This window comes from Marmota flaviventris, chromosome 6, assembly GCF_047511675.1.
Source record: "Marmota flaviventris isolate mMarFla1 chromosome 6, mMarFla1.hap1, whole genome shotgun sequence".
Lineage (NCBI taxonomy): Eukaryota > Metazoa > Chordata > Mammalia > Rodentia > Sciuridae > Marmota > Marmota flaviventris.
The window spans coordinates 111,205,115-111,221,604 of NC_092503.1; the positions used below are offsets into that span (position 1 = coordinate 111,205,115).

Genomic DNA, 16,490 nt, shown 5'->3' on the forward strand with positions numbered 1-16,490 from the left:
TTTTTTGGTACCAGGGATTGAACCCAGGGACACTTAATCACTGAGCCTCATCCCTAGCCCCTATTTTGTATTTTATTTAGAGACAGAGTCTCAGTGAGTTTCTTAGCACCTCACCGTTGCTGAGGCTGGCTTTGAACTTGCGATCCTCCTTAGGATCTTAGCCGCTGGGATTATAGGCATGTGCCACCGTGCTTGGCTTCCCCAGCCCTTTTTATATTTTGTTTAGAGACAGGGTCTCACTGAATTGCTTAGAGCCTCGCTAAGTTGCTGAGGCTGACTTTGAATTCGCAATCCTCCTGCCTCAGCCTCCTGAGCTGCAGGGATTACAGGCATGATCCACAGCACCTGGCTACACTATCTTTGTTTATACTCCAGTAACAGAAGTTTAATCTGTTAGATCAAGTATGGTCTTTTGTTGTTGTTTTACTTTGCATTTCCTTGCATATTACTTAGGTTGAGGATCTTTTCCAGATTGTTGGACTTTCCAAGTTTTCTGGTTATGATTTGGTCTGTCTGACCTGTTCTTGCCTATTTTCCCAGATGATTGATTTTTCCCCCCTGCGTTGGGACCTCCTGCATGCTGGGGAAGCACTATACCACTGAGCCACACCCCAGCCCTACTGTTCACCTTTTGATTGTGAATTTGTAGAATTTAAACAATTTTAGCATATTAATAACTCCATTTTGTATGTTACAAATGTTTTGTCACAATCTGTCATCTCTGTCTGAACTTGACTTTGTCTTGCCCCACAGGAAGTTTTAAGTTGGAAGGGGACTGGCTGAAAATTTATTTCTGGGGAGACATAATCTCAGCCAGCCATCTAGGTACATCCCATTTTTCTGGCTGGCTTTAGCCTTTTTGTTCCTGACTCTCCACACTGAACCCAGAGCTCTCTGGTCCAGCATGTACATGAAGGCTTCTTTTGGCCATGTTCTGAGTCCGGCATGGTTTTATCTAATGGGATGAACCTGGTTAAAGAGATTAGCAAGATGTCTTGTGACTCCCACTTTTAATCTGCAGTGTTCAGGCTACTGTTTGGCTGGGAAGGGTGCTACAGAAACGACGCCCCAGACTTGCCCCCGCTACCATTACTGAGTTAACGGGGGTCCCAGGATAGGGAGCCCAACATGGGCAACCCCCAGAGCAGCTCCCTTCAGCTTGGGCAGTCTGCACCCTTCTCAAGGCCCTGAGTGGTCAGTCCCTGGGCTCACTCAGGTTAAGAGTGGGAGCTGTGCTGCAGGAGGCTATCTGGACAGCATTTGGCAAGGATGGCACTGCTGAAAGTCAAATTTGACCAGAAGAAGCGGGTCAAGTTGGCCCAAGGGCTCTGGCTCATGAACTGGCTCTCCGTGTTGGCTGGCATCATCGTCTTCAGCTTAGGGCTATTTCTGAAGATTGAACTCCGGAAGAGAAGTGATGTGATGGATAATTCAGAGAGCCATTTTGTGCCCAACTCCTTGATAGCGGTGGGGATGTTGTCCTGTGTCTTCAACTCTCTGGCTGGCAAGATCTGCTATGATGCTCTGGACCCTGCCAAGTATGCCAAGTGGAAGCCCTGGCTGAAGCCATACCTGGCCGTCTGTGTCCTCTTCAACATTGCCCTCTTCCTTGTGGCTCTCTGCTGTTTTCTGTTGCGGGGCTCATTGGAGAGCACCCTGGACCAAGGGCTCAGGAATGGCATGAAGTACTATCGGGACACAGACACCCCTGGCAGGTGTTTCATGAAGAAGACCATGGACTTGCTGCAGATCGAGTTCAAATGTTGCGGCAACAGTGGCTTTCGGGACTGGTTTGAGATTCAGTGGATCAGCAACCGCTACCTGGACCTTTCCTCTAAAGAAGTCAAGGAGTGAGTAGTCTCTAGTCCTGGGGCCAGGTCTATGTGGGGACACTGAGGCCCAGGCCTCTGACTCCCCACCCCATCCAGTCCCTTTTCCTCTACATTGGGTATATAACTTATTAGTATGTTATGAAGGGGCATCAGGTTGGATCACATGAAATTGCCATTATCCTAGCCCCTTTGGTCTGTGAAAATGGCAACTCCATGCAGTTCAACCTAATGTTTGGCTGAGGTGGAAGGATGGTGTCAAATTATATAAGCTGCTTGAATAAGAATCCCCAGGAGGGAGATATAGTCAGGTATGTGTGTACGCTTCCTATTGCAGGAATGGGGTCATTCATGGTTCACATACATTGAGACATTTGGTACTTGTTTCTTTAATCAAAGGAGGTGGATTCAGTCCCAGAAGTTTAAAATTTCTGATAAATTCCCTAGCTTTCCAATTTTGAACCCTGAGCATCCACTCCCAAGGCATTGTTCTTAGACATGGTGGAATCTAATCAATACCATTTTCTTTATGGGTACGGAGCAGAGGATGGGAGCAGTCAGAGCTAGGCTGTAGTTCTGGCTTGAGGCCTTGGGCAAGTCACTTGCTTCTGTGGGTCCTCGATTACTCATCTTTCAAATAATGCAGGTGCTCTTGGAGCTCACCTCTCAGCTCTATGCAGAGCCTGGCATCCAGCAAATGCTCATGAAATGCCTGCTGGTGTTTACTTCTGAAATCATGATAGCACAATACACTCAAGTATTTCTAAGGTATTCTTGGCATATATAAAAAGGAAATCCTGCAGGGGCCGAGGGGAGGTGATGGTGAGAAAGAATCTCAGCATGTGTGTTCGCAAAGACAACCTGTGTACTGACTCCAGTGGATGGCTCTTCCCAGAAGACTCACTGTGGTGGGTCTGGAGTAACTGTCCAGGGAAGGCAGCCTTCCCTGAGCCCCTGGCTCCCCTTCATATCTTTTGTCCAACTCTCTATTATGCTATTTATATAAATGGTTATTCAAGTGGTTTTCCATCTGAGTAAGTCTGGGGGACTTGAACATGAGGCCTGGGGCACACCAGCAGTGGGACATGACTGAAGTCCAAGTAACACGACTGGCTTCAGAGGGCTGAGTTAGCTCCCCACAGGTGGAAGGAAAGTCAGAGTGAAGGTCACTGCTTGGGATTTTGTTTTCTCTGTGGGTGGAGATTACTGCTACAAATCCCTAGAGGAGAGGATTGTAACCAGCTCTGTCCTTCCTAGATGACAGGTCCACAGGGACAGCATAAGGTGGCATGATTTGCATAAGTCACCTAGGAGGTTGTGAAGCCAGAGGGAGAAGCAGAATTCCTGGGGAGTGTGAGAGGCCAATGGCAGAACCAGCTTTTATGAGCAGATATTTGTTTTCCGAATAGGGTCAGTCTCCTGAGACATATAAAAATGGCTCTGTAGCCCCAAGTCCCTTTTTGTTCAAGTGGAGAAGTCACCCAGGTTGCTCTCAGTGACCAATGGATCCGAAATTTCAGGCAAATATTTAGCTTACTCAAAACTACCTCAACGCCCTATACCAACTTGTTGGAGTGAAATTATCCTGACTCCATTGACTTGGACAAAAATCTGTCTATTACCCATACACAAAAATATGATGATGATAATATTGAGAGGAACAAAAACAGGAAAGGAAATTCAAACAAGATTCTCACCAGCAACTAATGGATGGCTTTGATTTTTTCACATTTCAGTCTAGTCTTGTTAGCAGTGACATAATAACATAGTGTAATCATAGTATAAATGCAATTGAGTATTCCATTCTGTTATCTGATTACATAACATTTGCATAATGTTTACAATGATCCTGTTTAATGGTTGTATACTGTTTCACTGCATGAATGTGCACACTTAGGCATTTAGATTATTCTTATTTGTGTCTATTTTAAGTATCTTTGAGTCCTGTGCTTCTGTCTCTGTTCTCTTATTTCCCTTTGGCTAAATTTCCAGGAAGGAAGTGTACCTGTTGGCTTTCTCTTTCTACAAAGCTGGTCTTAAGACACAATTGTATAACTTACATCTCTTTCTCCTTTATAAAATTTCCAATGATGTTACACTATAGAGGAACTAATAGTGCTTCTAAGAGTATACCCTGATATGCTCACTGGTGCACAGACTCTTAAATTAATGGCGTAGTAGGCAGTGCCCAGGAGGGGAGTGAGGCTTAATGGAGTTGTAACTGCCTGGGGCCAACATCCTGGATCCAGTACTGAGCACAGCTCTTACCTGTGGTGGGAAAAACTAGGAAAGGAAGGAACGAGAAAGCAGAGTGACACTTTCACTGCAAGGGATACTAAATTTTTTTACCTTCATATTTTGATTCCTTCATTTAGGAAGATTAATAAGTTTATGGAACAAAGCTGGCTCCCAAAAATACTCTCTAGAAAAATAAAAATTCTATTTACCTTTTGACATCTCAACACTGAAAAGTTGTAAACATTTATCTGTCTCTGGAATTTCTCAGTAGTATGCTCATCCTAGGATTCTGATGAAAAAGAGGTGGGGCCCCGTGGGAGGCAGGGAGAGGAAGCAGTTATCATCCACTAAGATTTTTTTAGGAGGATTTCTCCTTTTTCCTTTTCTTACCAAATCTGGACATGCCAGCAAAAAGGCTGGAGTGAGCCTCATGTCCCTGAGGACTTCAGGGACGTCCAGGAGCGTTCTGACCAGGAGTGGCAGGCTGGTCAGAGGGCTGCTAGTCTGGATAATATGCACATGCAGCCTCGTAGGAGCTGGTGCTGCCTGTGGGCTGTGTGATTTCTGGTCATTTCAAGCTCTGTCACTGGAGCAGCTCTGTGCAAGGCGCACCTAGCCGGACCAGGATAGGGAAGGCTGAGTTGGGCACGTGCCAGCATTCCTGGTCCAGCTCCTGACAGGGAAGCTGGGTTCCTGTACCTGGGCTCTCCAGGAACCAAGGATGGAGCATGAGGCCTCAGAAAGCACAGAGAGGTGGGTAGTTTTTGAAAAATTTCCCAAGAGATTGGAGGATGAATGTTTGTTCACTGACTGGCAGAAACTTCAAATTATTCAAGCTGCTTTGGTGGGGGGTTTTCATCTTTCTCTCTTCTTCCTGATTTTCTTTTTTTTTAATATATATTTTTTAGTTGTTTTTTTTTTTAGATGGACACAATATCTTTATTTTACATTTATGTGGTGCTGAGGATCAAACCCAGTGCCTCGTGTATGCTACGTGAGTGCTCTACCACTGAGCCACAACCCCAGCCCTTCTTCCTGATTTTCTATGGCTTGTTCTCTATTTCCCTCCCCAAAGAAACAGTGAGTGGGTGGGCAGAGAAAATACAGGATTAAAAAACATCTATGTGGCACACACCTGTAATTCCAGCAGCTTGGGAGGCTGAGGCAGGAGGATTGCGAGTTCAAAGCCTGCCTCAGCAATTTAGTGAGGCTCAGGAAGCTGAGACATCAAGAGGATCGTGAGTTCAAAGCCAGCCTCAGCAAGGCACTAAGCAACTCACTGAGACCCCGTCTCTAAATAAAATACAAAAAAGGGCTGGGGATGTTGCTCAGTGATTAAGTGTCCCTATGTTCAATCCCGAGTACCAAACAAAACCCAACCAAAACGAAAAAAAAAAAAAAAAAATCTATGGATTCTGACTGGATTCTAGTGCTCTGTGCCAGGTCTCAGATAATCACAAGGTGGTCTCATGGCTTCTGGGGAATGGCAAATAGGGTAGTCATCATGCTTTAACATTCTGTGTTTCCCTCCTTCCCCAGGCTGGTGGGCCTGACTGGGCCGGGAAAAGGAGGCATTGTCTCAGATGTAATTGGTGGAGGCCCTCAGAGGAGTCCAGAGACAATGCCTCTGCTGGGGCCTGAGTTCTCAGAGCCAGAAGGATCTGTAGTTCTCAAACTGTGGGTTTTTTTTTTTTTTTTTTTTTGGTATCAGGGATGGAACCCAGGGGCACTCAACCCTGAGCCACATCCCTACTCCTTTTCTGTATTTTATTTAGAGATGGGGTCTCACTGAGTTGCTTAGGGCCTTGCTGAGTTGCTGAAACTGGCTTTGAACTTGAGATCCTCCTGCCTCAGCCTCCCAAGCTGCTGGGATTACAGGCGTGCATCACCACACCTAGCTTCAACCTTCGTTTTTTTGTTTTTCCAGTACTTGGGGTTATCCAGGCCTCACACATATTAGGTAAGCACTCTCCCACTGCTCTACACATCTAGCATTTTTTATTTTGAGACAGTCTTGCTAAGTTTCTGAGACTGGCCTTGAACTTCTGATCCTCTTGCTTCAGCCTCCAGAGTAGCTAGGATCTCAGGTGTGTGCCACGCACCTGACTTCAATCAGTACTTCTTTCATTTTATGGCTGTGTCTTCTGCATCAGACTGGGACTCCTTCAGAGAGAAGCCCAGTTGAGCACAGGGAAGGTGGGCCAAACTTGATGGAGGTAGGTTTTCCCTGGGCCTCCAGCTGCTCACATCTCTGGAATACCCCCACTGCTCAGAAGCATTGCCTTGTTTATGCGGGGCCTGCCCTCCTTCCAACCACAGATTAAGGCTTGCCCTCCTTCCAACCACAGATTAAGACAAAGCCAGGCAGAGAAGAGCTACTTAGGTGATGAGCTGGCTATTTATAAACAGCAAGTATTTCCCAGGCTACATTTTTTTTCTCTGCTTGGGGGTCACCAGAGTTTATAGAGTCTTGACTAAGATAAGGCCTGTGTATTAGCTTACTCCCCACACACAAGCCACAAAGAGCCTGGACAAATCATCACATCAGAGTTTTTTCCAGAGAAATAAACAATTTAGTAGATGCACCAACAAATCAATAAGGGAAGACATATGGAAATGAATGGGAAGGAAAGAGGTCATAGGAGTATAACTGACAGTGAGTCAACCCCAACCTAGGCTAGCTGAGTGGCAGCTGGGGAACCTTGGCAACTTGCTTGACCTTTCTGAGCCTCTTGTCCCATCTGAGAACTGAGAATATAAGTGTGGAGATGTGGTGCAGATATAGGTGTACACATGGAGCACTTGGAATACAGTAAGGTCTTAGTATTTCCTTTAAGATTGTTTTTTTGAGTAGTCACTAGACATAAAGAATTGTAAGTATCAAGGGAAGACACAGGAGGAGGCGGCACAGCCTCATCCTCAGAGAACCCCAGTCAGAGGAGACACAGCCCTGCCCTGTTGAGACCAGCAGGGCGACTTGTTCACTGGGGTTGGGGAGGTAAGGTGGGAGACCAGGCTGTCCAGAAGGCCAATACGCAGACTAAAGGCAGCTCAGAGCCTCTGCTGGCCTCACCCTAGGTCTGCAGGCCTGGCCTTCATTTCACATACATGTGTAAAATGTGTGAAATGTATAAGGCAGGTGTGCAGGGTTTACCCCAGTTTAGAGACACCAGGAGGGCACATAAGGATCAAAATAAGGATAGATGATGTCTCAAAATAAGGATAGATGATGTCTCAAAATAAGGATAGGTGATGGTGGTTAGGAAATGGTTGCCAGGACAGGGAGCAGGCAGAGGGAACTTGTGCTTTCCTAGGAAATTTTTTTTTTTTTTGTTGCCAGGGATTGAACTCAGGGGCACTTGGCACTTAGCTACATCCCCAGACCTATTTTGTATTTTATTTAGAGTCAGGATCTCACTGAGTTGCTCAGTGCCTTGCTAAATTGCTGCTAAATTGCTGAGGCTGGCTTTGAACTCTTGATCCTCCTGCCTCAGCCTCCTGAGCTGCTGTATTACAGGTGTGCACCACTGCACCTGGTGCTTTCCCTAAGAATTTAACCAGAAAAGCCAATAGGCAGGAAGGCCCTGAGAGGCATGAAAACTGAGGCAATGTGGAAACCAGCGGCCACCTGCTATTGACTGGTCTCTAAATGACTTACTGAGTGGCTCTGGGGGAGGTTCTCTCCTTCTCTGAATCCCACTTCCTCCTTTGTAGAACAAGCTGTCCAGATGGTTCTAAGTGGAGAGAAGCCTGAACTTCCTGAGGGCCTAGGGAATGCCAAGCCTGGTCAAATGTGTTCCTTGCATCACTGAGAGGTGATGATCATCTGGCCTCACATGGTCCACAGAAGTCAAGCCCCACAGCTTACCTTTGGGACTCAAAGGTCTGCTCTCTGGCACACCTCTGCCTGTCCATGGAGACAACTGAGGATATCTACAGGGTTTTCTGTGCTAGGGAGAGGGCTCCAGGGACATGCAGGTCAGGAAGAGGGGTGAACAGATTGGCGTTGGAAACTCCCAGCCCTGAGGAAGGTAAGCTGGACTTCGGGGTGGGGTGGAGGGAGCATTTTAGATGTTCAGTGTTCCCAGAACTTCTGGCTCCTTAAAACGTGGGTGGGAGCCCCAAGCTGAAGGCCTTGCCAACACCCTTCCAGTCACATTCTCAAAGGTACCCCCTGCCTGGGCCAGGTGCGCAGCTCTTGGACTCCTGTAGGAAGTGAAGCAAGTCCTGGTGTCTGCTCTCTTTACAAACATGGAGCTGTCAGGGAGACAGGAACAAGTGAGAACTTAAGCAGAGGGTGGCCTCCATCAGCCAGCAAGTATCTCACAGCACCTGCATCCTACTGGGCTGGAGCTCTGTACTAGGCCGACCTCAGTGAGAATCCCACACGGCAGCTGTCCTTAAAGACCAGAAACTACAGCTGTAGAACTTATGCCACCAGCTCATAAGTGACTGCACCGCTGGGATGTGTGGTCTGTTCTGATCACACCTGATGCAAGCTGCCCAGGCACATGCGCTGCCTGGGATGGCTCCTGCTCTGGCACTACCCGTGGAGCCAGCCTTTGCAAAGGAGCTCATGTTTATTGTGCACCTCCTCCACACCAGGCACCCTTGAAGCACTTCAAACAACCTTGTATCAACTCGTTTTAGATTAAGAAACTGAGGCAGGGAGAGGTTAATGAATTTATCCAGAAGAATAGAGCTGGACTGAGAGCCAGAGTCAAACCCAGATGCTCTTATCCCTGTTTACATCACCGTGCCACCTAGAGCCACCCATTCTCCAGACAGAGGGTCTTGCCCACACATGAAGAAAAGGTCAGGGCTGCAGGCCATGTGGAAATATGATCACCATGGCCCAGGCCACCATGCAGCCTTCCTAAAGTCTTAATTGTCATAGATGGAAGTCAAAGGCAGTTCACAGAAAAGGGACAACAAGTGGGTCATAAACATATGAAAAGATGTTCAACTTCTCTCATAATGAGAAGGTAATATTTTTCTTCTATTATGTTGGCAAAGTTCAAAAGCCAGACCTGTGTGGGTATAGCCATGGAAGGCCAGCTCTCACAAGCAAGGTTGTTAGCCCCCTAAAGGGAGAAATATGGGAGAGAGCTGGCAGAATCACTCTTTGATGCAGAAATGTCTCATCTAGAAATTTACTGTTAGATATATTCACAACAAGTACTGTGACCCATGTCCGTGTTTGCATTAACAGGAGAATGGAAGAAACCCAAACTGCTGTCAGTAGGGAATTGAACAGAAACCCTGTGGGTTATTTTCAGGACAAAAATTCAGGACAATTTCCAATGGCAGGTGTGAAAAGACTTCTAAGAAACTACTAAGGGAAAAAGGAAATGTTCAAGGCATTATGTATACAATGTTACCATTCAGGTTAACAAACAAACAGGAAAAATACCATTTGCAGAGTCTCTGGTTGGTTGTCCATGCGCGAAGCCTCTCTGGGTGGACAGGCAAAGCTGGCCACAGTGGTGGGACCTGGAGGCTGAGAGACAGGGAGGGAGAAGTGTTTTGTATTAAAGATATTTTATTTAGAAGCTAAACAGGGGGGGCTGAGGTTGTGGCTCAGTGGTGGAGTGCTTGCCTAGCAAATGTGAGGCACTGAGTTCAATTCTCAGCACCACATATAAACAAATAAATAAATGGAGGTCCATCAATAACTAATAAAATTTTTTTAAAAAAGAAGCTAAACATGGACATCTTTTTGAAGAGTGCAATCACCATTTTCAATGAACATTGTTAAAAATAATGTCTGTTTTAAAAAATAGCATGCTTTCTATTCTTGTGTTTCAAAAGTCTATTGCTATTAAGTAATGAATAGCTCACAGGCAGCTTTTTCACTTGAGGCAAAATGTACACAGTTGAGTGTGCAAGTATTGTATATAGCTGGATGCATTACACATTCAGGTTGGGCAGAACAAACCCAGCCTGCTTGAGTGCAGGTGAGTGCTTTCACCATAAAGATTCCTTTTGAATTGGGAACCTGTGTGAATATGTGTTATGCTTTAAACAGCTGCACATAGAATAGAGAAATGTAAAAGTGTATGGAGCCCTGCCTGTCGGCCTGGAGAGCCAAGGTTGCAGCCACATCTTTCAGATGAGTAAGGAGCCCTCATCTGGCTAGAGATGGAATTCACAGACAGTGAAGGGTGCCTGCCTCAGGTCTCAACTGCTTGCCTCTGCACAGGCCCAGAGCAGACCTTCTGGAACCTTCTCGTTGGAAGGGTCTTTGGTTAGGAGTGACCTTTCAGAGAAAGATAAAGTTGGTGAGAGATTTAGGGATTAAACCTGATGGTTGCCAGCAAGAACCTTGTCCATGATCACTACCTATCTTTTCTAGCAATCTGGCAGGGGTCCCAAGAATTATTGCAGGTGGGGGCCTGACAGCAGAGTGAATAGGTGAATTTCTACATTTCCTCAACACTTACGTCTTGGTTTACTATCTATTTCCACCTTCTAGAGCATAAGCTCTAAGAAGGCATGGGCATGGGCTATGTGCTTACTGTTCTTTCTAAAGTGTCCAGGACTGCAGCCAATACATAGCGGCTACAGAGCAAATATTTATCAGGTGAGCAAGGGAAGGAAGGAAGGAATGAAGGGAGGGAGGGAGGGAGGGAGGGAGGGAGGAAGGAAGGAAGGAAGGAAGGAAGGAAGGAAGGAAGGAGCGAGCCAGGTTTTTAGAGGCAGGGGATGAGAAGAACTGGCACCTGGTGAAAAGTCTGGGAAGCCTGAGTCAAGTTCTCTGTTTCTCCTCCAGTCGCATCAAGAGCAATGTGGATGGGCGGTACCTGGTGGATGGTGTCCCTTTCAGCTGCTGCAACCCCAACTCACCACGGCCCTGCATCCAGTACCAGCTTACCAACAACTCAGCCCACTACAGCTATGATCACCAGACTGAGGAGCTCAACCTTTGGCTACATGGCTGCAGGGCTGCCCTGCTGAGCTACTATGACGGCCTCATGAACTCCATGGGTGCTGCCACACTCCTTGTCTGGTTCTTTGAGGTAGGCCTCAGGCCAGCTGCTGGCGAGAAGGAGCTCCCAGCCTCATTTGGGTTTAATGGGGGTGGAGTCAGGCCTGGAGAGTGCATTTTCCTCCACAGCACCAGCTTTGGCCTGGCTGTGGGTCACAGCACTGAGCTTGCATCCCATGTCTCTGCTTCATTTAATTTCTTTACCATCACTTTTTTATTAATATTTATTTTTTAGTTGTAGTTAGACACAATACCTTTATTTTATTTATTTATTTTTATGTGGTGCTGAGGATCGAACCCAGGGCCTCACACGTGTTAGGCGAGTGCTCTATCATTGAGCCACAACCCCAGCCCATCCCATCACTTTTTGAAAACTTAAAAAAATATATATATTTATTTATTTATTTTTATGTGGTGCTGAGGATCGAACACAGTGCCTCACACATGTGAGGCAAGTGCTCTACCATTGAGCCACAACCCCAGCCCTTTCCCAGCACTTTTAAAAAAACATATAGAGGTGATATTCACAGAACATAAAATTTCATTTTAAAGTGTACATTTAATTGGCATTTAGTATATCACAATATACTACCATCTAGTTCCCAAACCTTTCTATCACCCCAAAGAAAACCTCATGTCCATTCAGCAGTCACTCTTTATTCTCCCACATCTCCTGCCTCTGCTAACTATGTCTGTTCTGTGCCTATGGATTTACCTGTTTTGGACATTTCACATAAACGGACCCACATAATATGAAAGCTTTTGTGTTTGGTTTCTTTTACTTAGCATCTTTTGGAAGTTAATATTGTCCTTTCACTTTTTGAGATCTTGGACTGCTGTTCAACCTCCCTCTGATATAGGGATACAACACCTAGCTTTGGAGACTGTTGGGAGGCAACATGTACAGCAGTACGTATGTTAGGGGTGTTTGGTAAATGGGAACTGTTTGGGATTGTGTTTCTTCAGATTCTGATCACCATTCACATGTTAATGTAGTTCTTAGATCTTAAAAATATCAGCAAGCCCCCAGTTAATGTTTTGAAGTCTTCATTGAAGAGAATGCTCAGACAATAAACATGTTGGGCACTGTTCTAGGTGCTGACCAAGGGCATGACTGGGAGACAAGGTGGTGGCAGTGGGGGTGCAGTAGGGACTCAGGATGCCTACTTTGAGTTTCTCTGATAGCAGAAAACCCAGAGTCCAAAAATCCAAACATAAAAAGCCAGAAACATTAGGTAGGAAAGCTTTTTACATCAGAATTTCTTTGAAGGATTCTTTTTAAGTCATTCTTCCAGTACTATGGAAATTATAGGGTATATCTACTGTGTCTGTGGCTGCTACACACCTTTTTAAATTCACTATATGAAACTAGAGGGTGACTATACTGCCCAGGAAGGCTTTATTAATTAATTTATTTTTGGCACTAGAGATTGAACACAGGGATGCTTCATTTATTTATTTAAAATATTTTTATTATTTGTTCATGGATCTTTATTTTATTTATTTATTTATATGTGGTGCTGAGAATCGAACCCAGTGCCTCGCACATGCTAGGCAAGCGCTCTTCCACTGAGCCACAACCCCAGCCCCACAGGGATGCTTTAGTACTGAGCTACACCCCTTTTTATTTTTATTATTATTTTTTTTGTTTTGAGAGATAGAAATATTTATTTTTTAGTGTTTTCAGTGGATAAAACATCTTTGTTTGTATGTGGTGCTGAGGATCGAACCCAGGCTGCACGCATGCCAGGCTAGCACACTACCGCTTGAGCCACATCCCCAGACCCACCCTTTTTTATTTTTAGTTTTGAGACAGGGTATCTCACTAAGTTGCTTAGGGCTGTCCTAAATTGCTGGGTCTGGCCTTGAACTTTCAATCCTTCTGCCTGAGTCACTAGGACTAGAGGCATGTACCACCACTGTGCTCAGCAGCAAGGCTTCTTTGTGTTTTTTTTTTTTTTTTTTTTTGGTGGGGTACTGGAGATGGAACTCAGGGGCACTCAACCACTAAGCCATATCCCCAGCCCTGCTTTCTATTTTTATTTAGAGACAAACTGGGTCTCACTGAGTTGCTTAGCATCTCATGTTTGCTGAGGCCAGCTTTGAACTCATGAACCTCCTGCTTCAGCTTCCCCAGCCGCTGGGATTACAGGCTTGCACCACCACATCCAGCTTTTTCTTTTCTTTTCTTTTTTTAAAATATTTTTCTTAGTTGTTGATAGATACAATATTTTCATTTATTTATTTCTATGTGGTGCAGAGGATCGTAAACAGGGCCTCAAGCGTGTGAGGCAAGCACTCTACCACTGAGTTACAGCCCCAGCTCCACAGCAAGGCTTCTTTTGATATCAAGGTCAACAGCATATTCATGACCATTTAGCTTTGGGGTCTTTTTGTTGGTCCTGCCTCCTGAGACAGTGTCTTGGGAAAGAGTAGGGGTAGACCGAGGAGAGTAGCTTATTGCTAGAAGTTTAGATGGTTAGGATCCTGCAGAGCTCATGAAAAGATTAAAAGGACAAAGCAGTCAGTTGGGAAGTGGAGTCCCACTGGCTGCCTCTCAGCTTACCTCCCTTGTAAGATCCTACTGACCACACAAAATGAGGGCCAGCACATCGTGTGCAGGGAGTGAATGGCCCCAATTTCCTCCAGGCCTTTTGTGATTAGAGATATGATGAACACGAAGGTGGCAAAGATAATGATGGGATTTCTGACCTTCACCTTGACCCCTATGCTTCACAATCCAGTCAGGAGATGACATTATACTTATGAACAAAGGGAGGACCATAACCAAGGGCAAAATTCATAATGCAGTGGGTGTTCTATAGGAAAGCAGGAAGGGATCAGTGTGGACGCACTCAGCATGAGGATTTCCTGGAGGAGGTGACTTTTTCCATTGTGAAAATATTCCATTAAACCTTCAATTGACAATAATAACAAAAGTTAAAACTCTATCACTTACTTACTAGTCGTTATAAATTATCCCCAGAGCATTCATCAGCAGGTATTTACTGAGACCCCACCATTACCCAGGGTATTCTAGGAGCTGAGGCACTGGGTGAACAGAGCCATCAGGGCCAGCCCTGCCCTCAAGGAGCAGCCTAGTCTTCTCACAGTGTGCCCTGACACACAGGAAGCAGAAGAGTACAAATCAGGCATTTGTGTAGAAATATGTGACCAATGGAATATGTCACTGGAAAAGCAAAAACAGTACTTACCAAGCTAATCACAGATGACACTCCTATTTGTCCTGCCATGGGCCAACATTGTGCACTATACAGATACCAAGGCACCACAGCATCCATGTGAGGCAGGTGCCATTGCATCTGGAAACCTGCAAACCAGAGGAATAAGTCCTGGTTTCCTAGTCACATGACTTGTGAAGTGCCACGGCTGGGGTTCTAACCCAGGCGTTTGGCACCAATGTCTGCCACATCCAAATGACCCATTACTAGCATCCATTCATTGCCACACTAATCAAAATAACAGTAATAAAGAGAAACCACACATCCTATTGTTTGCTGAAAAGGTATCTTTTGACATTCAATGATTACCAAACACTCAATACATGCCAAGGAATGTGCTAGGAATGGGGTGGAGGGCATCATGGTAAAGTAACCCAGGACTGAGGGAGTAGCAAGGGAGCTCTCCAAGGGTTGAAGCTGAATTAATGGTAAGGTGAATGTTTTGGGAAGAGAACAATGAATGGTACAGACCCAGAGGGGAGAAAGGATTTGGTGTGGATTAGAGGCAGACACATTGAGCCAGGGTGCCCCCTCAGTTTGAGCACTACTCCGGGAGGCACAGACTGGTGGAAAACCCATGGTTTCCTCCTAGCCCAACTCCTAGCTCCTGCCCCTCATTCCTGTCTTCTCTCTTCACCAGGTAACTGTCACAGTTGGGCTGCGCTATCTGCATACAGCACTGGAAGGTGTATCCAATCCCGAGGACCCTGAGTGTGAGAGTGAGGGCTGGCTGCTGGAGAAGAGCATACCTGAGACCTGGAAGGCCTTTCTGGAGAGCTTGAAAAAGCTGGGCAAGGGCAACCAGGTGGAAGCTGAGGGTGCAGATGCAGGCCAGGCCCCTGAGGCTGGCTGATGGCCCTTGCCCTGCCCCTCCTGAACACTGAGTAGTGGACTCCAGGAAATGCGGATTCCTCCCTTGTCCAACTGAAAGTCTGATCTCCCAAGAAGGCTGGCCACCTCTCAGAGACTCTTGTCTCTGGGAGACAAGAAGTTTAGGGTCCCCAAAGTGTGTGGCAAACACTTTTTGAATGACTCCAAATGTGAATAAAAGAGGCCCAGCAGGCTCCCTGCCCTGGGATGTGCCCTTATGATGGACTCACGGCCTTTCTGGTGATGACTAGCCAGGATTTATGCTTCTCCTAGCACATTAATCCAGTCTCAACATCTTTAGGTATTGACCACACCTGAGTGCTGCTCCTCCTTTAGTTTGGCTGTTATGAGCTCCAAGTTGCTTTATTTTAAATCTAAAGCATCACTTGATGCATACAGGAATCTGAAGAATATAATGGCCGTTTTGGGGGTGGGGTGGGGGTGTAGATAATGGGGATTGAACCCAGGGCACTTACCCACTGAGCCACATTCCTAGCCGGAATGTATTTTATTTATAGACAGGGACTCACTGAGTTGCTTAGGGCCTCATTAAGTTTCTGAGGCTAGCTTTGAACTCAATCCTCCTGCCGAAGCCTCCTGAGCCGCTGGGATTACAGGTGTATGCCACTACGACCAGCTTTTTTTTTTTTTTTTTTTTAATGCCAAGATTGACAGGTCATTTTGTTGTTTAATGCCAGAAGGTGGGGGAAAGTTACCCTTTTCTAAGGGTATTGGACTCTCCAAAGCATTGATTCCTCTATACAGGAATTCAATCGTGGGGCAAAAGAATTTTGAGGTAGGAGCTTATTTCCCACCAAAAACATACTGAAAGGCCTGCTTTTCTGTTACATTCCCATGCTCTATCACTTAGTCCAAGTAAATCATGGGCTGTCAGCATGTTCCAGCAATACCCTAAAGTGCTAAATGAATACCTGCAGCTCATCCCTAGGAAGTCCTGGTTTAGGTTACTGCCCTGCTGTGAAAGAGGAGCAATTATCAGACAAGAATTCACCCCTTTGGAGGTCAGGCCTCACCTTCTGGTGGACCCGGGGACACCTGTACAGGTGGCTGTGACATCCCCCATGGACCAATATAGTGGAGGGCAAGGAGTCGTCTGGGAGTTTCTCCCCCAATATCCATCCTGCAAAGCAATATTTTGGAATGTTTCTGCATCAAAGATTCTTTGAGAAGCCAATATTCCTGAGCTAGCACTTGTATAAGCAGGGTTCACTTGCTTTAGGAAACAGGAAAGCTTCAGGGAAAGGAGAGCACAATTTTACTGGCATTCCAGGCCCCTGGGGAACCTGATCACAGAAGGGCCCA

General features: G+C 45.8%; 1 protein-coding gene across 1 annotated transcript; it reads left to right on the forward strand.

Moving 5' to 3' along the window:
* Positions 1-800: 800 nt before the first annotated feature.
* On the forward strand, positions 801-15,587 carry Prph2 (peripherin 2). Its single transcript, XM_027950542.2, has 3 exons — positions 801-1,850; positions 10,840-11,086; positions 14,938-15,587. The coding sequence occupies exons 1-3, from the start codon at positions 1,270-1,272 to the stop codon at positions 15,148-15,150; spliced, it is 1,041 nt and encodes a 346-aa protein (XP_027806343.1). The 5' UTR covers positions 801-1,269; the 3' UTR covers positions 15,151-15,587.
* Positions 15,588-16,490: the final 903 nt, after the last annotated feature.